This window comes from Chiloscyllium plagiosum, unplaced genomic scaffold (assembly GCF_037043375.1).
Source record: "Chiloscyllium plagiosum isolate Xiang-an unplaced genomic scaffold, Cpla_swu_hap1 HiC_scaffold_14, whole genome shotgun sequence".
NCBI lineage: Eukaryota > Metazoa > Chordata > Chondrichthyes > Orectolobiformes > Hemiscylliidae > Chiloscyllium > Chiloscyllium plagiosum.
The window spans coordinates 79,653,316-79,675,690 of NW_028270152.1; the positions used below are offsets into that span (position 1 = coordinate 79,653,316).

The 22,375-nt window shown below is 45.8% G+C and overlaps 1 protein-coding gene across 1 annotated transcript in view; it reads left to right on the top strand.

Annotated features, from left to right (window-relative positions):
* The window catches only part of fgd5a (FYVE, RhoGEF and PH domain containing 5a), a 143,754-nt gene that overhangs the window by 66,641 nt on the left and 54,738 nt on the right, over nucleotides 1-22,375 (top strand). Inside the window, exons 7-10 of the mRNA XM_043708646.2 lie at nucleotides 1,373-1,460; nucleotides 10,954-11,004; nucleotides 13,376-13,434; nucleotides 15,513-15,584. Of these exons, the coding sequence (XP_043564581.2) occupies nucleotides 1,373-1,460; nucleotides 10,954-11,004; nucleotides 13,376-13,434; nucleotides 15,513-15,584 (270 nt within the window). The remainder of the gene's footprint in view (nucleotides 1-1,372; nucleotides 1,461-10,953; nucleotides 11,005-13,375; nucleotides 13,435-15,512; nucleotides 15,585-22,375) is intronic.

Genomic DNA, 22,375 nt, shown 5'->3' on the forward strand with positions numbered 1-22,375 from the left:
CAGAGATCTGTGTACATGGACACCAAGATCCCTCTGCTCATCCACACTACCAAGTATCTGACCATTAGCCCAGTACCCCATCTTTTTGTTACTCATACCAAAGTGAATCACCTCACATTTACCTACATTGAACTCCATTTGCCACTTTTCTGCCCAGCTCTGCAGCTTATCTATATCCTGCTGTAACCTGACACATCCTTCCTCACTGTCAACAACTCCACCGACTTTCGTATCATCCGCAAACTTGCTCACCCAACCTTCTAACCCCTCCTCCAGGTCATTTATAAAAATGACAAACAGCAATGGTCCCAAAACAGATCCTTGCGGAACACCGCTAGTAACTGCACTCCAAGATGAACCTTTACCATCAACTACTACCCTCTGCCTTCTTCCAGCCAGCCAATTCCTAATCCAAACCTCCAACTCACCCTCAATGCCATACCTCCATATTTTTTGCAGTAGCCTACCATGGGGAACATTATCAAACGCTTTACTAAAATCCATATACACCACATCTACCGCTTTACCCTCGTCCACCTCCTTAGTCACCTTCTCAAAGAATTCAATAAGGTTCACAAAACCATGCTGACTATCCTTGATCACATTATTCCTATCCAGATGTTCACAAATCCTATCCCTTACAATTCTCTCTAAGACTTTGCCCACAACAGAAGTGAGACTCACCGGCCTATAGTTACTAGGGTTATCCCTACTCTCCTTCTTGAACAATTTGCTATCTTCCAGTCTTCTGGCACTATTCCTGTAGACAACAAGGACATAAAAATCAAGGCCAATGGCTCTGCAATCTCCGCCCTTGCTTCCCAGAGAATCCTAGGAGAAATGCCATCAGGCCCAGGGGACTTACCTATTTTCACCCTTTCCAGAATTTCCAACACCTCTTCCCTACATACCTCAAAGCCGTCCATTCTAATTAATTGTGACTCAGTATTCACATCAGCGACAATGTCCTGTGCCTGAGTGAATACTGACGAAAAGTATTCATTCAGTGTCTCCCCAATCTCTTCAGCCTCCACACGCAACTTCCCACTACTATCCTTGACTGGACCTATTCCTACCCTAGTCATTCTTTCATTTCGTTCTTTTCCGACAGATATCTGGTTTCTCTTGACACATGTCCACTATGTGCAACTCCTGAGATGTTGTTTGTAGTACTCACAGCCTGCAATGTTTCTCTGGGTCTGGATTTTTTTTATGTGTATCTGCATTTGTCTATCTTTTTCTTCTGAGAGTGATTGTTTGGAATCCCACGTTGATAATTTTTGTCATCTGTGTCAATCCTATGAAATGAGTTATTGGATATATTTTTGAGTGATTTTAATTGGTCTCTCTTCCCCTGTGTCATGGTTTCTAGATCCATCCTGATTCTAACAGGCTGACTGTAAAGCAATGTCTTTTCATGCTGCTACTGCGAGTCCCTCAGTATCACCTTTATCTGACAGGTGAGTACACTGTTGAACAGAATCGTGCCTCCTTTCTGCTTCACTTTGCAATGGGACTGGAACATCCTGTTCTGAACCACGAAATGAAGGGAGCTGAAAGCCACAAAATCATCGTGTGCTTGAGCAGAATTCAGTCATGTCAAGGCAACTGTTACAGGCGACGTTTGACTGTTGACTTCTGTTCTCGCTCATGTGACTCTTACAAATGCCATTCGTGAGTAAGTGATCCGCAACTTCATAAATTATTTTGATCTCAGGCAAAAAGAAGGTCTTCATTCACTGCAAAAATAATTGTCCTGAATGTCATTCTCCAATAGCGTTGCATGAAATCTCTGTAGATTATGGAGGGACTAACATTCTCTCGGTCCAATATTTCCTTATTATTTTCAAATCCAAGTGATTTACAGCACTATTGAGTCCTTGAGCTCTACCCGGAGCAATCCAGTCAACTGCTCAGCAATTCAGGACTGGTATTACGCTTGCAGGGATGGCTCTCTCTGTCACTGATTATCGAATCTCTTGTACTCATGTCCACACTTCCCTATGCCTTCCTGTGCAGCCCAGTCCCCTGCAGTGTGGTTGACACATCTCCATCACTGTCTACCCTTCAACATTGGAACCTGATATGAGTGCCACAATTGCTGCACTGCCTGCTCAAAGGAACACTGCCCGTGTTCCTCCAATCCCGCCCCAACTCCCACCCCCTGCTCTCTCATGCTGCAAGGTGACTACTTCCAGTAGCAACAATGGATATTCCTCAAGTTTTGGAATGCTGGAACAAATCTACAATTGGTACCTCATGAGGGGTGTGGTTTTCCAGGAAACACCTGAAGTTAAAAGTGTAAAATATGGAACTGAGACTGTCGGAGTGTTAGCTGCTTTATTTAACAATGCTTATTAATCTTTGGTTCCAGTTAACTATTAAGCTAACAATCAAACACTGCAAAAAATGCCTAACGGCAAACAACAATAAATAAAATACTAAAGATAACTGAGCACTAATACCTGAGTACTTGTCTGAATTCCTTCAAGTAATACCTTGAGTTGTACCCACTATGCTACCATGTCTGCACAGTACTTAAATGATAAGTTTACTCTGTATCCAACCCTATTTTCTACCTGTTCTGTATCTAACCTCCATGTTATTTCTGTCCTGGGAATGTTTGAAAGTGGAAAATGTAGACTGTCTTTTACTTTGTGCAGCCAGCATTGTACATACCCTGGGAGTTGAGAAAGTGGTGCTGGAAAAGCACAGCATGTCAGGCAGCATCTGAGGAGCACGACAATCAACGTTTCGGGCATAAGCCCTTTATCAGGAATCATTCCTGATGAAAGGCCTATGCCCGAAATGTCGTTTCTCCTGCTCCTCGGATGCTGCCTGACATTCTGTGCTTTTCCAGCACCACTTTCTCAACTCTGATCTCCAGCATCTACCGTCCTCAATTTCTTCTCTACCCTGAGAGTGTTTGATGTGGACAATGTAGAGTGAGCTTGAGGGAATGCATGATTAACAGTAGGATTCTGGGAAACACTGAGGATCAGAGGGATCTAGGTGTGCTTGGACACCGGTCCTTGAATGTAAAAGTGGATAAAGTGATTAAGAAGGCAGAGAAATACTTTACTAGTCGAAGCATAGACTTCAAGAACAGGGAGGTTATGCTGGAACTGTATAAAATGGTAGTCAGGCTAGAGTATTGTGTGCAGTTCTGGAATCTACATTACAGGTGGCATGTGATAGCCCTGGCGGATGCAGAGAGATTTACCAGGATGTTGCCTGGGCTGGAGAGTTTCAATTATGAAGAGAGTTTGGACAGTCTGAGGTTGTTTTCCTTAGAGCAAAGGAGATTGAGAGGGACATGATTGAGAAGTATAAAATTATAAGGGGCACAGACAGGGTAGATAAAAAGAAACTTTTCCCTTTGAAGGTGGAATCAGTGGCACATATTGAATGAAAGATTCAGGAAATTTGGAGGGGATGTGAGAAAAAAGTTTTTCGCCCAGACTGTGGTGTGAACTCACAGGCTGTAAGGGTGTTAGAGATAGAAGTCCTCGTAAGATTGAAGAGATATTTAGATGTTCACTTATGATGCCAAGGCATACCAAGTTCAGTGCTGGAAAATGGGGTTAGAATGTTCAGAATAGGTGGTTATTTTTGACCAACGTGGACGTGATGGGCTGAATGTCCATTTTGTTTGCTGTAGACCTCTGAGGCTCTATGACTCACTCTGTACACAATATATATCATTGATTTAAATGTGGGGACCAAACGTAATATTTACAAACTTGCAGGTGATAAAGCTAAGCAAGAATGTGTGTTGTGAGGAAATTGTTTAGCAGCTTTGAGAGTGTTTGGACAAGCTTTATGAATGGACAAGGATGTGGCAGATGGAATATAATCTGGTTTTCCACTTTGGGAGGAGAAACAGATGCGTGGAATATTTCTTAAATCGTGAGACGTTGGGAAATATAAGTGTGCAAAAGTGAGGTAAGTAATATGCAAGGTGTCCCTATAGATAAGTCAATGAAGGTTAACGTGCACTTTCAGCAAGCTATTAGGAAGCTTATAGAATGTTGGTTTTTATCAGAAGAAGATTTGAGTACAAGAGTAGTGAAGTCTTGATGAAGGGATATTGGTCAAACAGGGCCTAGAATTGATACAGTTTTGAAGAATGAGAGATGATCTCACTGAAGTGGTAGCAATTACTTGGGCAGGGTAGATGCAGGTCAGATTTGTTTGAGGAGACACAATTTGACAATAGCATTGTCATTTAGCATTGAAATGAGAAGCATTCCTAAGACTCTAAGGTTGGCGAATCCATGGAATTCTCTCCCTAAGACGGCTGAGGAAGGTCAGTGTTTGAGTTTATTTAAAGAAGAGATTGATACATTGCTAAGTGCCAGTGACGTTAAAAGAGTTAGTTTAGGTAATAGCGCTCAATCAGCCATGATCATATTTATGTCATATAGACTAAAGGAATGAGGTTCTGAAAGCAGAATTTAGGGAGCTCAGAAGTAGATTAAAGAAGAGGATCCAAAAAGTAGTAATCTTTGGATTATGCCCGCGATCAGATGCGAGTGCGTATTGGTAAAGGAAGTTACTTGGGATGAATGTATGGCCCAAGAAATGGTACAGGAGGGAGAGCTTTAGATTTCTGGAACATTGGGACCTTATTTGAAGGCTGTACAAAGTGAAAAGGTCCTACCAGAATTAGGAGGGACCAGCATCCTTGTGGGCAGGTTTACTCGAGCTGTTGGGGAGGATTTACACTAACTTGGCAGAGGGCTAGAAAGAGTGTTCAACAGGAAAAGATGAATGGTCAACATTAGGAGACACAGCAAGTAAGTCAAAATGGCACAAGGGAGTTTAGCAATTTTAATGCTAGGATTCGGACAAGTGAGGGACAGGTGGGTTGAGGGCACAAATAAAAGCATGGAGGAATGATGTTATTGAGACATTGAACATAGAACAGTACAGCACAGAACAGGCCCTTCAGCCCACGATGTTGTGCTGACCACTGATCCTCATGTATGCACCCTCACATTTCGGTGACCGTATGCATGTCCAGCAGTCTCTTAAATGTCCCCAATGACCTTGCTTCCACATCTGCTGCTGGCAACGCATACCATGCTCTCACAACTCTCTGTGTAAAGGACCCGCCTCTGACATCCCCTCTATACTTTCCTGCAACCAGCTTAAAACTATGACCCCTCGTGTTAGTCATTTCTGTCCTGGGAAATAGTCTCTGGCTATCGACTCTATCTATGCCTCCCATTATCTTGTACACCTCAATTAGGTCCCCTCTCCTCCTCCTTTTCTCCAATGAAAAAAGTCCGAGCTCAGTCAACCTCTCCTCATAAGATAAGCCCTCCAGTCCAGGCAGCATCTTGGTAAACCTCCTCTGAACCCTCTCCAAAGCATCCACATCTTTCTTATAATAGGGCAACCAGAACTGGACGCAATATTCCAAGTGCGGTCTAATCAAAGTTTTATAGAGCTGCAACAAGATCTCACGACTCTTAAACTCAATACTCTTGTTAATGAAAGCCAAAACACCATCTGCTTTCTTAACAACCCTGTCCACTTCAGTGGCCATTTTAAGGGATCTATGTACCTGCACCCCAAGATCCCTCTGTTCCTCCACACTGCCAAGAATCCTATCCTTAATCCTGTACCTTCCAAAATGCATCACCTCGCATTTATCCAGGTTGAACTCCATCTGCCACCTCTCAGCCCATCTCTGCATCCTGTAAATGTCCCGCTGCAGCCTCCAACAGCCCTCTATACTGTCAACGACACCTCCAACCTTTGTGTCATCTGCAAACTTGCTGACCCATCCTTCAATCCCCTCATCCAAGTCATTAATAAAAATTACAAACAATAGCGGCCCAAGGACAGAGCCCTGTGGAACACCACTCACCACAGACTTCCAGGCAGAATATTTTCCTTCTACTACCACTCGCTGTCTTCTGTTGGCCAGCCAATTCTGTATCCAGACAGCTATGTTCCCCTGAATCCCATTCCTCCTGACCTTCTGAATGAGCCTTCCATGGGGAACCTTATCAAATGCCTTGCTGAAGTCCATATCCACCACATCCACAGCTCGACCCTCATCAACTTTTCTAGTCACATCCTCAAAGAACTCGATAAGGTTTGTGAGGCATAACCTGCCCCTCACAAAGCCGTGTTGACTGCATTTAATCAAGCCATGCTCTTCCAGATGGTCATAAATCCTATCCCTCAGAATCCTTTCTAACACCTTGCAGACAACAGACGTGAGACTTACTGGTCTGTAATTGCCGAGGATTTCCCTATTTCCTTTCTTGAAGAGAGGAATTACATTTGCCTCTCTCCTGTCCTCAGGTACAACTCCAGTGGAGAACAAGGATGAAAAGATCTTCGCAAGTGGCGAAGCAATTGCATTTCTCATTTCCCAAAGCAGCCGAGGACAAATCTGGTCCGGGCCTGGCGACTTGTCAATCTTAATGTTTGACAAAATTTTCAGCACATCAGCTTCCTCTATCTCTATCTATTTCAGCATGCACACCTGCTCTTCAAAGTTTCATTCACTACAAAGTTCGTTTCTTTCCTAAAGACAGAAGCAAAAAACTCATTTAGGGCTTCCCCTACCTCCTCAGACTCCACACAAATTCCCTATGCTATCCCTGATCGGCCCTACTCTTTCTTTGACCATTCTCTTATTCCTCACATAAGTGTAAAATGCCTTTGTGTTCTCCCTAATCCGTTCTGCCAAGCCTTTCTCGTGCCCCCTCCTGGCTCTCATCAGACCATTTTTAAGCCCCTTCCTTGCCTACCTGTAATCCTGTAGAGCTGAGCTTGACCCTAGCTTCCTCCACCTTATGTAAGCTACCTTTTTCCTTTTGACGAGAAGCTCCACTGCTCTCGTCATCCAAGGTTCCTTTATCTTACCCCTTCTTGCCTGTCTCAGAGGGACATATTTATTCATGACTCGCAACAACTGTTCCTTAAACAGTCTCCACATGTCTATAGTGCCTTTACCATGGAACAATTGCTCCCAATCCATGCTTCCTAACTCATGTCTAATTGCATCATAGTTTCCTCTTCCCCAATTAAATATCCTCCCATTTTGCCTAATCCTCTCCTTCTCCATAGCTTTGTAGAATGTGAGGCAGTTGTGATCACTATCACAAAAATGCTCTCCCACCACAAGATCTGATACCTGCCCTGGCTCATTTCCGAGCACCAAGTCTAGAATGGCCTCTCCCCTCGTCGGCCTGTCAACGTACTGAGTTAGGAAACCCTCCTGAACACACCTTACAAAAACAGCTCCATTCAAATCTTCTGCTCGAAGGAGGTTCCAATCAATATTGGAAAAGTTAAAGTCACCCATTACAACAACCCTACTCCGTCCACACTTTTCCAAAATCTGCCGACCTATGCTTTCTTCCATCTCCCTGCTGCTATTGGGGGGCCTGTAGTAAACCCCTAAAGAGGTGACTGCTCCCTTGCTGATCCTAATTTCCACCCATACTGACTCGGTAGGCAGATCTTCCTCGACAATGGAAGCTTCTGTAGTTGTGATACCCTCTCTGATTAGTAGTGCTACACCCCCTCCTCTTTTTCCCCCCTCCCTATTCTTTTTAAATGCTCTGAACCCTGGAACATCCAGCAACCATTCCTGCCCCTGAGAAACCCATGTCTCTGTAATGGCCACAACATCATAGCACCAGGTACTGATCCATGCTCTAAGTTTGTCACTTTTATTCCTGATACTCCTTGCGTTAAAGCAAACACACTTTAACTGATACCTTGGTTCCTTGCCAGGAAAATTCTTCCCACTAGCTGGTCTACCTCTTGCTATTGCCTCATCTGCATCAACTCTCACCTCCGGTATACAGCTCAGGTTCCCACCCCACTGCCATACTAGTTTAAACCCTCTCGAACTACTCGAGCAAACCTTCCACCCAGGACATTGATCCCCTTCCAGTTCAGATGCAACCCGTCCTTCTTGTACAGGTCCAACCTTCCCCAGAAGGCATCCCAATTATCTACATATCTGAAGCCCTCCCTCCTCCACCAGCTATGCAGCCATGTATTAAGCTGCGCCCGCTCCCTGTTCCTCGCCTCGCTATCTCGTGGCACCGGTAGTAAACTAGAGAACACTACTTTGTTCGTCCTGCTTTGCAGCTTCCATCCTAACTCCCTGAAATCACTTTTTATATCTTCGATCCTTTTCCTGGCTATATCATTAATGCCAATATGTAACAAGATTTCTGGCTGTTCGCCCTCCCCTTTTAGTACCTTATGCACCCGATCGGAGACGTCCTGGACCCTGGCACCAGGGAGGCAACATACCTTCCGGGAATCCCGATCCTGACCACAAAATCTCCTGTCGATTCCCCTAACTGTCGAGTCCCCTACCACGAGTACTTTTCTATTCTGCCCCCTTCCCTTCTTTGCCACAGTGTCAGGCTCAGTGCCAGAGAACTGACTGCTATGGCTTTCCTCTGGTAAGTTCAGGGAGGGGCAGGATTGGCAGCTCAATATTCCAGGATACAGGGTCTTCAGGGAAGGATATAAAAAAAGGAAGCGTGTTGCAATTTTGATCAGGGAATCTGTAACAGCAGTAAGAAAGGATGACAGCTTAGAAGGCACCTCAAGTGAAGCTATATGGGCAGATATAGCTATATGGCTGCTAACCCTCTCATTTCAGAGTGTCCTGTGCCCTCTCAGAGGCATCTTTGACATCTGTCATTGAGTATATTTAAAACAGAGATAGATAAGTTCTTGATTGCCAAGGGGATCAAAGGTTACAAGGAGAAAGCGGGAAAATGGGGTTGAAAAACTTATCAGCCATGACTGAGTAGTGGAGCATTCATAAGTTTGAATTAGACTGATTTGCCTAATTTCTGCTCCTATGTCTTAGGGTCTTATGGACCCTGGCACCAGGGAGGCAACTCACCACCCTGGATTCTCGCTCGCAGCCATAGAAATGTCTGTCTGTACCCCTGATTATATAACCCCTATCACTGTTGCTTACCTACACTTTGACCCTTCCTGAGCCAGTCATGGTGCCAGTGATGTTGTTGCTGCTGTTGGTATCCCCTGAGGGGCCATTCCTTCAACCCTTGCCCCAGCAACTTCCAAAGTGTTATACTTATTTGAGAGGAGAATGACTACAGGGAATTCCTGCCTGCCCCTCCTGGCAGTCACCTGTCTATCTGGCTGAACCATTGGTATTTCCACGTCCCTGATAAAATGTTCTGCCTCCACTATGCTCACCAGACTGCTGCTCCAGAAGAGCTGCAAGTGGATACACGTAGTTGTTAGAGTCATTTGTTGTCTTTTTGATCTCCCACATCACATAGGGGGAGCATGCTACTCAACTAACTGCCATTACAAACTCTTGAATATGTATGAGATCAAAAGAAACAGGAAGACCTTATCTTAATGCAGCTTGCCCTCCTCAGCAAAGCCAGAGACTCACTAAAGCCTGCTCTTGGACCTCACAACCCCTCTATAAAATGGCTGCTCCCACTCAAGCTTGCCTCCCTTTTACAGGTTTTTATAAGCTGGTAGGAATGTAAAACTCTCCCAGAATCCACCTTCTGTCGCCCATCACCTTGTGTGCCTTGACATTGTGAGTGTGCATCTAAATACTTCTTAAATGAAGGTTTCATGATGGTTTCTGCCTGTATCACCCTCCCAGGCAATGGGTTCCAGATTCCTGAGTGCAGGAGTGATGTATAAAAATGGTTCCAGAGATGAGAGACTTCAGTTATGAGGATCAGTCAAGATGAGGCTAGGAGGCCTGCGGCGGGTAACTCATCCCGATTCCCCAAAGTCTATCCACCATCTGTAAAGCAGAAGTCAGCAGTATGATGGAATACTCCCTAGTTGCCTGGATGAGTGCAGCTCCAACAACACTCTAGAAGCTTAACATCATCCAGGACAAAGCACCCCATTTCACTGGCATCACATCCACAAGTAAACACACCGTTCACCACCAACATTCAGGAGCAGCAGTGTGTACCATTTGTAAGATGGACTGCAGAAATTCACCAAAGGTCCTTAGACCGCACTTTCCAAACTGTGATCACTTCCATCCAGGACAAGGGCAAGGGAATCCCACCATCTGCAAGTTCCCCTCCAAGCCACTCACCATCCTGTCACAGTCAAAATCTTGAAATTCCCTCCCTCAGGGCATTGTGGGTCTACGTGCAGCATGTGGACTGCAATGATTCAAGAGGGCAGCTCACCACTATCTTCTCAAAGGAAACTGGGGATCGGCAATCAATACTGACCCAGCCAGTGACCATGAGTGAGTAAGGATGAAAGTCGGGAGTAATCCCCTTGGGGAGGAGGGTACGAGATCTGATAGAGGTTTTCAAATTTATGAGCAGGCATGTGGAGTAACCATTGCCGATTGTAAAAGGAACAAGAATGAGAGAGCATAGACTTAAAATGATTTACAAATGAAGTCAGGTGGAACTTTATCACAAAGTAAATAGAGTATGGAATGCACTGCCTGCAAATGTGGACGCAGGTTTAGTTGAGGCATTGAATGAATATTTGCATCAACAGAATAAGCACAGGTATCAGGGAAAAAAAACAGGTGAGTAAAATGGTCATTTTGTTAAGAGATGATGCAAGCATGATACACTGAAGGGCATCTTACTGCACAGTAGGATTTTGTGGGAAAGCAGAAGTTTTACTACGTAACTGAACTGGTGCTGTACCCTGTTCTGGTATTGTTTGATGAGGACAGTGTGAAGGAACTTTATTCTGTAATTATCTCCATCTTCTAGATGTGCTAGCAGTTTGATTTGGTGTTTCAGAGGGAGATTGACTGACTTGCTGATTGTAGTTTAAGGTTTGTCATTGCGCTGATGTTCCTCAGAGAGTGTCTCAGTTTTCAGTTGGAGAAGTACAGAATGATCTCTTTCTGCACTGCTTCATGGTGGAACACAATGATCTTTGAATGTATCAGCAATCAGTTGTTTCTCTTTTCAGATTACTTGAATAATTTACATCCCGACAATTCTGAATATGAAGATACTCAAGGTAACTACAGAACGACAAAATACAATCTATAGACACATGAACAAGAAGGGAATAGAGATCATATGCAGGCAAAAAGGGATTAGTTTAGATGACACTGACATGGGAGGCCAAAGGGCCTGCGCTGCATTGTTTGAAGTTTATATTGTGCAAACCCCAAGGTGATTGGTTAAAGTGATGCTGGTGCTGAGAGGAATGGTTTACTTGAGAGGTGTGGATTCTGATTGTTCCTGAAAGCTCAATGGCCGTAGATTTCAATAATAACTTGCAGTCATCAAGGGGATCTACGAGAGAAGCAGGGCATCAATTTCTGACATTCTGCTTTCATTTGGACTCTGCAGATATAGCTTTGTATTCATACCTGCCTTGGATTAGAGCAGTGACGATGGGATTGGAGCTTGTCTCTGGGGTAGTGTTGGATTTGGGAGTGGAGTTGCCGCTGGTGTAGTGTTGGATTTGGGAGTGGAGCTTGTCTCTTGGTGTAGTGTTGGATTTGGGAATGGAGCTTAAAAATGTGTTTCTGGAAACGCGCAGCAGGACAGAAAGCATCAAAGGAGCAGGAGAATTGACGTTTCGGGCATAAGCCCTTCTTCAGCTTATGCCCAAAACGTCGATTCTCCTGCTCCTTTGATGCTGCCTGACCTGCTGCGCTTTTCCAGCAACACATTTTTAAGCTCTGATCTCCAGCATCTGCAGTCCTCACTTTCTCCTATCCGATTTGTGAGGGGAGCTTGCCTCTGGGATAGTGTTGAATTTGGGAGGGGAGCTTGCCTTTGGTGTAGTGTTGGATGTGGGAGTGGAGTTGTCTCTGGTGTAGTGTTGGATTTGAGAGTGGAGTTGTCTCTGGTGTAGTGTTGGATTTGTGAGTGGAGCTTGCCTGTGGTGTAGTGTTGGATTTGGGAGTGGAGCTTGTCTCTGGTGTAGTGTTGGATTTGAGAGTGGAGCTTGTCTCTGGTGTAGTGTTGGATTAGGGAGTGGAGCTTGCCTGTGGTGTAGTGTTGGATTTGGGAGGGGAGCTTGCCTCTGGTGTAGTGTTGTATTTGGGAGTGGAGCTTGCCTCTGGTGTAGTGTTGGATTTGGGAGTGGAGCTTGCCTCTGGTGTAGTGTTGGATTTGGGAGTGGAGCTTGTCTCTTGGTGTAGTGTTGGATTTGGGAGGGGAGCTTGCCTGTGGTGTAGTGTTGGATTTGGGAGGGGAGCTTGCCTCTGGTGTAGTGTTGGATTTGGGAGGGGAGCTTGCCTCTGGTGTAGTGTTGGATTTGGGAGGGGAGCTTGCCTCTGGTGTAGTGTTGGATTTGGGAGGGGAGCTTGCCTCTGGTGTAGTGTTGGATTTGGGAGGGGAGCTTGCCTCTGGTGTAGTGTTGGATTTGGGAGTGGAGCTTGCCTCTGGTGTAGTGTTGGATTTGGGAGTGGAGTTGTCTCTGGTGTAGTGTTGCATTTGTGAGTGGAGCTTGCCTCTGGTGTAGTGTTGGATTAGGGAGTGGAGCTTGCCTCTGGTATCGTGTTGGATGGGGAGTGGAGCGTGCCTCTGGTATAGTGTTGGATGGGGAGTGGAGCTTGCCTGTGGTATAGTGTTGGATGGGGAGTGGAGCTTACCTCTGGTATAGTGTTGGTTGGGGAGTGGATCTTGCCTCTGGTATAGTGTTGGATGGGAAGTGGAGCTTGCCTCTGGTATAGTGTTGGATTTGGGAATGGAGCTTGCCTCTGGTGTAGTGTTGGTTTTGGGAGTGGAGCTTGCCTCTGGTATCGTGTTGGATGGGGAGTGGAGCTTGCCTCTGGTGTAGTGTTGGATGAGGAGTGGAGCTTGCCTCTGGTGTAGTGTTGGATGGGGAGTGGAGCTTGCCTGTGGTATAGTGTTGGATGGGGAGTGGAGCTTACCTCTGGTATAGTGTTGGTTGGGGAGTGGAGCTTGCCTCTGGTATAGTGTTGGATGGGAAGTGGAGCTTGCCTCTGGTATAGTGTTGGATTTGGGAATGGAGCTTGCCTCTGGTGTAGTGTTGGTTTTGGGAGTGGAGCTTGCCTCTGGTATCGTGTTGGATGGGGAGTGGAGCTTGCCTCTGGTGTAGTGTTGGATGGGGAGTGGAGCTTGCCTCTGGTATAGTGTTGGATGGGAAGTGGAGCTTGCCTCTGGTGTAGTGTTGGATGGGAAGTGGAGCTTGCCTCTGGTGTAGTGTTGGATGAGGAGTGGAGCTTGCGTCTGGTGTAGTGTTGGATTTGGGAGTGGAGCTTGTCTCTGGTATCGTGTTGGATGAGGAGTGGTGTTTGCCTTTTGGTGTAGTGTTGGATGGAGACTGGTGTCTGTCTTTGGTGCAAGTCTTGGTATGGTGTGCAGCCTGTCTGTGATTCGTTATTAAAAGCTGCTTTCTTCTTCTGCAGCTGCTGTGTGTGTCGTGAGGACAGTGTGTGAGCAGCTGAGAACATGTGTTGCCCAAGCGGTAAGTCAATCTGGCCTTCTTCCATCTGCCTTTGCTTGAATGTGAAAAGTGCACTTCTAAATGTTGGGTCTTGCCTCTGAGTCAATGCCACCAGGGTTGCTGCCATCACTGAGGCTGTGATTTGGATCACTGCTTCTTTGGGATTTTTCATTGGGTCAAAGGGGTCAGGCTGTTTGGGAACATAAGATTGTTAGTAACAGGAGGGTGACTGACAAGGCTATTCAACCCTTGAAGACTCATCCACCCTTTAATAGATGCCAATTGTTCCTGCACCTCAGTCCCCTTTTTCCTCTTTCTCCCCATAACCTTTGATACCTTTAGTCCTACGAACTACATCTGAGCTGAGGGTTTGTGTTGGATTCACCAGGGGTTATTGTCAGTGTTACTGGGGAAAGGTGTTGTCGTCAGTGCTGGCTTATGCCACGGGATAATTGGTATCAGTGTTGGGGCCATGATTCCTCAGATCAATGTCAGAGTCCTCATTGTTCAGTTTCAGGGTCGGTGGGAACGCTGTGCTCTTCCTGTGCATGGCTGCTGTTGCTCAGGTTGATGACTACCTGCAGAGTGGGGACTAGTTCCTGTTATTACTGTCAGCATGGAACCAACTGAGGCAAACCAGTGGTAATTGGGTAACCAAAGCTGCAAAGTTGGTTTCTGATACTCCTCAGTCTGTTGCCTCTATTCTTGAAGTACTTCATCCGACAGCCACTTCCCAGAACACTGTTTTCTGAGCCTTTTTCGTTTAACAGTTCCCAGAGCTGCTTCTCAGGTGTTTTCAGAGGCCACACATATTCCATTACAAAAGCCTGCAGACGTGCACATATACAGACATAGACATGCACCTGTGCTTATGTAACTGCATGAGTGTGCAGCCAGAGTTATGCAGCATGGAAACAGAATGCTTGGTCCAACTTGTCCATGTTGACCAAGTCTCCCAAACGAAACTAGTCCCATTTGCCTGTGTTTTGCCCATATCCCTTTCAACCTTTTATAGAATCCATAGAATCAATCATTGAGTCCCTACAATGTAAAACAGGCCCTTCGGCCCAACAAGTCCACACTGACCCTCCAAGGAGTAACCCACCCCCACACATTTCCCTATGACTCTACATTTACCCCTGACTAATGCACCTAACCTACAGATCCCTGAACACTATGGGCAGTTTTGCATGGCCAATTCACCTAACCTGCACATCTTTGGACTGTGGGAGGAAACTGGAGCACCCAGAGGAAACCCACACAGACACAGAGAGAATGTGCAAACTCCACAGTCAGTCGCCCGAGGCTGAAATTGAACCCGAGTCCCAGGTCCCTGGTTGCTGTGAGGCAGCAGTGCTAACCACTAAGCCACCATGCCGCCCATAATTGCACCCACCCCTACCACTTCCATACCTGTTCCACCCTCTTTGTGAAAATGTTGGCTCTCAGGTCCCTTCCAAATATTTCCCCACTCACCTTAAACCTATGCCCTCTAGGTTTGGACTTCCCAACCCTCAGGGGAAAAGAATCCTGACTATTCAACTTCTCTGTGCCCCTGTTGATTTTATAAACCTCTATAAGGTCACACCTCAATCTCCGACACTCTAGGGAAAAGGCCCTAGCCGATCCAGCCTCTCCCTATTGCTCAAACCCTCTGCACACTCTCAAATTTGATAACATCCTTCCTATAGCAGGGTGAACAGAATTGAACTCAGCATTCTAAAATTGGCCTCACCAATGTCTTATACAACTGCAACATGACATTTCAACTTCTGTACTCAATCCACTGACCAGTGATGGTAAAAGGGCCAAACAATGTGCTGTCTCTCAAATGTGGATTTGCATGCAAACAAGGGGACAGACACATGGACACGCGGACAGACACACTGACAGACGGGTGCACATACAGAGACACAAACCCTTGCCAAGAGAGCTCTGTGTTAAGGGTCAGGTCCAGCTCATCACTTCCACCAATCCCAATGATAATGAGGCCATGAGGCACTCTTCGCTTCGTTAGTCTCTAGGCTCTTGTTATTAATTGACTATGCTGTCCCTCAGAGCAACCTGCCATGTCTCTGTAATGTTTAATTTGTACTTAGGAGAATCTACAGAAGCTGTTGGAAGTTGAGCACCAAGTGAAAGGAGTGCACCAGCTCTCACAGCCTGGGAGGGTGAGTATTGCGCATGAGTCAATGGTGCTTATGTGAGTCTGCCACATTTTAGCCTTGCTTAGCAGCTTAGAGATCAGTCGAAGCTCAAGATCAGTCTGAGACAGAAAGTTTAAACAGTACAAGAGCAACTGTCAACATTTAGTGGAGAGGTAACCCTTCAACAGAATTTACAGACATAAGTTTATAAATGGCAGCATTGTAAAAGCTCAGTGTTTTAACATCCTACTCAGTAAGGAATGGCCAGGATGCCCAGTAAGGGAGGATCAGAAAAGACCTCCCCAGTGAGGGAGGGACTGAAAGAGGCCTCTCCATTGAGAGATGGATCGGGGGAGGCCTTTGCAATGAGAGACAAATCAGAGAAGGCTTCCCCAGTAAGGGAGGGACCGAAAGAGGCCTCACCAGAGATGGATGGACCAGAGGAGGCCTCCCCAGTGAGAGATTGATGAACAAGAAGATCAGTTGTTTTCTCCCTGGTGTTGGTCACAGCAGCAAAAGCAGTCTGCAGTCCTCACTTTCTCCTCGAAGATTACTTCATCTTGTAACTAGGTTGCAAGCATTGGTGGTCTGAAGCTTTAGGAAGGTTGCTCCTGTAGACGGTTCGCGATGGAAAGGTGTGAGTAATCAAGCCTCCTGCAGCACTCCCTCTGTTCCGACTGCCTCTACCAGTTCGGCCATCCCTCAGTGCTCCCCTCTCAGACTGGAGTAGCCATCCTCCTGACGTATCCTTCTGCAGTGCAGTATTCCATCAACATTGAGCTCAGACTACTTGGCACTTGCCAGTGCCTTGGACAGTGTAGCTCTCCATTGGCCTGCACCACCATGATGCCCTTGGTGCTGCATGGGGACGCTGTGAGTGTTGAAGTCTGATCATGTGGACCAGAGGTGAAAGTGCAACCGGGTATAAGAGAGCAGACAAGCAGTATTGAAAAGAAAACAAAGATGCTGGAAAATGGAAATTGCTGGGAAAACTCAACAGGTGGAGAGAAAGCAGAGTTTCAGATTCACAGACCCTTCTTCAGAATGTAATATTAATCTCTTTAGCAAATAGGGGTCTTTACAGCCTGCTGATTGAACTGATTAAACCACCGAATGATTAAAGCAGTGTATTATTCCACACACTCGCTTTCAAGAATCTCAAAGCGGAAGTGAGGACTGCAGATGCTGGAGATTAGAGTCAAGATTAGTGTGGTGCTGGAAAAGCAGAGCAGGTCAGGCAGCATCCGAGAAGCAGGAAAATCGACATTTCGGGCAAAAGCCCTGCATCAGGAATGGCATGATTTCTGATGAAGGGCTTTTGCCTGAAACGTCGATTCTCCTGCTTGTTGTTCTCATTCCAACTGCTTTATTTGGGGCTGCACGGTGGCTCAGTGGTTAGCACTACTGCCTCACAGCGCCAGGGTCCCAGGTTCAATTCCAGCCTCGGGCGACTGTCTGTGTGGAGTTTGCACATTCTCCCCGTGTCTGCGTGGGTTTCCTCTGGGTGCTCCAGTTTCCTCCCACAGTCCAAAGATGGGCAGGTCAGGTGAATTGGCCACGCTAAATTGCCCATAGTGTTAGGCGCATTAGTCAGAGGGAAGTGGGCCTTGGTGCGTTACTCCTCGTAGGGTTGGTGTGGACTTGTTGGGCCAAAGGGCCTGTTTCCACACTGTAGGGAATCTAATCATCATCTAATCCTGCTCCTCGGATGCTGCCTGACCTGCTGTGCTTTCCCAGCACCACTCTGATCTGAACTCTGGTTTCCAGCATCTGCTGTCCTCACTTTTGCCCTCTGAAAAGCAATGGACCGAGTAAAGGTTCAAGTCAAGTCAAAGGTCAAATGTGACATTCCCCAGTAAACAGAGAGGCATGGAGGGAGTGACACTCTTTGTATCGAGATGGTTAAACCTGAACTCAACCACTTTGGTAAGGTCCAGCATGGGAGATCGACAGCAAAGAGAAGAGTCGATGAGATCCAAGGAAATGTAGTAAATTGGATCCACAATTAGCTGTGTGCAGGAAGCAGAGGTTGATGGTTGAGAGGTGTTTATTCCAAGTGGATATTTAGTTTTGAATGTAGAACGGTTGATCGGTAAGTTCACAGAGACAGGTAAATGAACACGATGGCACCAATGGGCTGAAGTATGTTTATTTCAATGGAAGGAGTATTATAGGTAAGGCAGATGAGCTTAGAGCCTCGATCATTACATAGGACTATGATGTTGTGGCCATTACAGGGACTTGGTTGAGAGAGCAACAGGACTGGCTGCTCAATGTTCCAGCGTTTCGTTGTGTTAGATGAGATGGAGAGGAAGATAAAAGAGGTGGTGGAGTTCCATTACTAATCAGGGAGAATGCCACATCTGCACTCAGAGAGGATATGCTGGAGGGCTCATTCACTGAGGCAACATGGATGGAGCTCAAAAATAAAATGAGTGCAGTCGCTCTGATTGGATTATACTATATCCCCCCAAACAGTCACCTAGACATTGAGGAACAAATATTTGGACAGATTATGGAAAGATGCAATAAAACAGAGTTGTCAAAATGGGTGACTTTAACTTCCTCAATATTTATTGGAACCCCTTTAAGACTAAGAGGCATAGACGGGGCAGAATTTGTTAGGTGAATCCAAGAGGGTTTCTAGAAACAGTATGTGGATAGTCCATTGAGTGGAGGAGCCATACTGGACCTTGTTTTGGTGAATGAGCCTGACCAGATGACTGACCTTTCAGTGGGAGGGTGTTTTGGAATCAGTGATCACAACTGCTTCAGTTTTAAGATAGCTATGAATAAGAATAAGTCAGGACCTTGCTGGAAGGTACTAAGTTGGGAGAAGGCAAATTACACCAGTAATAGGCAGGAGCTAAGGAGTGTTAATTGGGAGGAGCTGTTATCCACATTTGCTATGTGGGAATTGTTTAAAGACCTGCTGATGAGAATTCAGGACTGGCATGTTCCAGTAAGGAGTGTACAAGAATGACAAATTAAGGGACCCTTGGATACTGAGGGAGATTAGGAGTTTAGCCAAAAGCAAAGAAAGCATGTTGTAGAAAACCTCAAGAGGCAGGTCTTGAGCATTAACCAGTTTATTACAAAATGCATCATGGGAATATCCTACTTCCTAACAGTGGCTCAGTAGGATTCTGAGATACAGCAAAAAGTTACAAGATCATGTAGAAATCAAGACAGGGATGCAACACAGGCTGACCATTAGCTACAAAGTGTCAGGATGGTCCAAGGAGGCATCGAATCAGGGGTCAGCTCTCAGGGTCAGCCCTAAAAGATGCTACACTTTCTCCAAGTAAACAGGATTGAAAATTATCACCTAACATGCTGTTTACAGAGATCTGTGACAAATGCAGGACGGATGCCCTTAATTAGAGGAACAACACACATTGGCAATATATCAAAGAGAGAAAGAAGATAATTGACAAGAGGCGGTACCTTTGAGCAATTAAGCTACACACACCAGCAATACATCACAGTGAGAGAGAATCTGAGCTATGTACGTGACAACCTCCCACAGCTACATGCCAAGTACTATTCTTCTGCTGGGTAAGATTCCCTCCAGCAAGATGGTTCCTTAACCAGGAGGGAAGCCATAGCCCAGAAAGTGGCTTCCACAAAGCATAAGTAAGGTTTAGGAAGCTAAAATGGACCTGATCAGGTGTACCCGAGAACTCTGTGGGAGACGAGAGAAGTGATTGCTGGGCCGCTTGCTGAGATATTTGTATCATCGATAGTCACAGGTGAGGTGCCGGAAGACTGGAGGTTGGCTAACGTGGTGTCACTGTTTAAGAAGGGTGGTAAGGACAAGCCAGGGAAGTATAGACCAGTGAGCCTGACGTCGGTGGTGGGCAAGTTGTTGGAGGGATGTTAATGTATTTGGAAAGGCAAGGACTGATTTGGGATAGTCAACATGGTTTTGTACATGGGAAATCATGTCTCAGAAACATGATTGAGTTTTTTGAGGAAGTAACAGAGGATTGATGAGGGCAGAGCGGTAGACGTGATCTATATGGACTTCAGTAAGGCATTTGACAAGGTTCCCTATGGGAGACTGATTAGCAAGGTTAGATCTCACGGAATACAGGGAGAACTAGCCATTTAGATACAGAACTGGCTCAAAGGTAGAAGACAGAGGGTAGTGGTGGAGGGTTGTTTTTCAGACTGGAGGCATGTGACCAGTGGAGTGCTGGGTCCTCTATTTTTGTCATTTACGGAAATGATTTGAATGCGAGCATAAGAGGTACAGTTAGTAAGTTTGCAGATAACACTAAAATTGGAGATGTAGTGGACAGTGAAGAGGGTTACCTCAGATTATAACAGGATCTGGACCAGATGGGCCAATGGGCTGAGAAGTGGCAAACGGAGTTTAATTCAGATAAATGCGATGTGCTGCATTTTGGGAAAGCAAATCTTAGCAGGACTTATACACTTAGTGGTAAGGACCTAGGGAATGTTGCTGAACAAAGAGACCTTGGAGTGCAGGTTCATAGCTCCTTGAAAGTGGAGTCGCAGGTAGATAGGATAGTGAAGAAGGCGTTTTGTATGCTGTCCTTTATTGGTCAGAGTATTGAGTACAGGAGTTGGGAGGTCATGTTGCGGCTGTACAGGACATTGGTTAGGCCACTGTTGGAATATTGCGTGCAATTCTGGCCTTCTTCCTATCGGAAAGATGTTGTGAAACTTGAAAGGGTTCAGAAAAGATTTACAAGGATGTTGCCAGGGTTGGAGGATTTGAGCTATCGGGAGAGGCTGAACAGGCTGGGGCTGTTTTCCCTGGAGCATCGGAGGCTGAGGGGTGACCTTATAGAGGTTTGCAAAATTAAGAGGGGTATGGATAGGGTCAATAGGCAAAGTCTTTTCCCTGTGGATAGGGAGCCCAGAACTAGAGGGCATAGGTTTAGGGTGAGAGGGGAAAGATATAAAAGAGACCTAAGGGGCAACGTTTTCACACAGAGAGTGGTACGTGTATGGAATGAGCTGCCAGAGAAAGTGGTGGAGGCTGGTACAGTTGCAACATTTAAGAGGCATTTGGATGTGTATATGAATAGGAAGGGTTTGGAGGGATATGGGCCGGGTGCTGGAAGGTGGGACTAGATTGGGTTGGGATATCTGGTTGGCATGGATGGGTTGGACCGAAGGGTCTGTTTCCATGCTGTACATCTTTATGACTCTATGACTCTATAATCAGATAGGTCAGTGAAGAATATAGAGAAAGCAGGAAAGAAATCAAGCAGGGAGTTAGGAGACAAACAAGGGGCCATGAGATGGCCTTGGCAAGTAGGGTGAAAGAGAATCTTAAGGCATTCTATACATTTATCAAAAAAAAGATAACTAGGGAGAAGGTAGGACCACTTAAGGATAAAGGGAGCATGTGCTTGGAGGCAGAGAATGTGAGCAAGGTCCTAAATGAGTGCTTTGGTATTCACCCAGGAGAAGGATATGAAGGGCAGTGAGGTTTGTATGGAGTATGGGTAATGTACTAGTGCATTTTGAGATCAGAAAGAAGTGCTGTTGGCCTCTTGAAGAGCATTAACGTAGACAAGTCCCCATGGCCCAATGTGGTCGCCCCCAGGTTATTGAGAGAAGCAAGAGAGGAGATTGCCATGACCTTAACCAAGATGCTTGGTATCTTCACCAGCCACTGAAAAGGTCCTGGAGGATTGATTAGTAGCTAATAGTTCCCTTGTTCAAGAAGGGGAATAGGGATAACCCTAGTAACTATAGGCCGGTGAGTCTCACTTCTGTTGTGGGCAAAGTCTTAGAGAGAATTGTAAAGGATAGGATTTATGAACATCTGGATAGGAATAATGTGATCAAGGATAGTCAGCATGGTTTTGTGAAGGGCCGGTCGTGCCTCACAAACCTTATTGAATTCTTTGAGAAGGTGACTAAGGAGGTGGACGAGGGTAAAGCGGTAGATGTGGTGTATATGGATTTTAGTAAGGCATTTGATAAGGTTCCCCATGGTAGGCTACTGCAAAAAATACGGAAGTATGGCATTGAGGGTGAGTTGGAGGTTTGGATCAGGAATTGGCTGGCTGGAAGAAGACAGAGGGTAGTAGTTGATGGTAAAGGTTCATCTTGGAGTGCAGTTACTAGCGGTGTTCCGCAAGGATCTGTTTTGGGACCATTGCTGTTTGTCATTTTTATAAATCACCTGGAGAGGGGCTAGAAGGTTGGGTGAGCAAGTTTGCGGATGATACGAAAGTCGGTGGAGTTGTTGACAGTGAGGAAGGATGTGTCAGGTTACAGCGGAATATAGATAAGCTGCAGAGCTGGGCAGAAAGGTGGCAAATGGAGTTCAATGTAGGTAAGTGTGAGGTGATTCACTTTGGTATGAGTAACAAAAAGATGGGGTACTGGGCTAATGGTCAGATACTTGGTAGTGTGGATGAGCAGAGGGATCTTGGTGTCCATGTACACAGATCTCTGAAAGTTGCCACCAAGGTAAATAGTGCGGTGAAGAAGGCATATGGCGTACTGGCTTTTATTGGTAGAGGAATTGAGTTCCGGAGTACTGAGGTCATGATGCAGTTGTATAAGACTCTGGTGCGGCCGCATCTGGAATATTGTGTGCAGTTTTGGTCGCCATACTATAGGAAGGATGTGGAGGCACTGGAACGGGTGCAGAGGAGGTTTACCAGGATGTTGCCTGGTATGGTAGGAAGATCGTATGAGGAAAGGCTGAGGCACTTGGGGCTGTTTTCATTGGAGAAAAGAAGGTTTAGGGGTGACTTGATAGAGGTGTACAAGATGATTAGGGGTTTAGATAGGGTTGACCATGAGAACCTTTTTCCACGTAT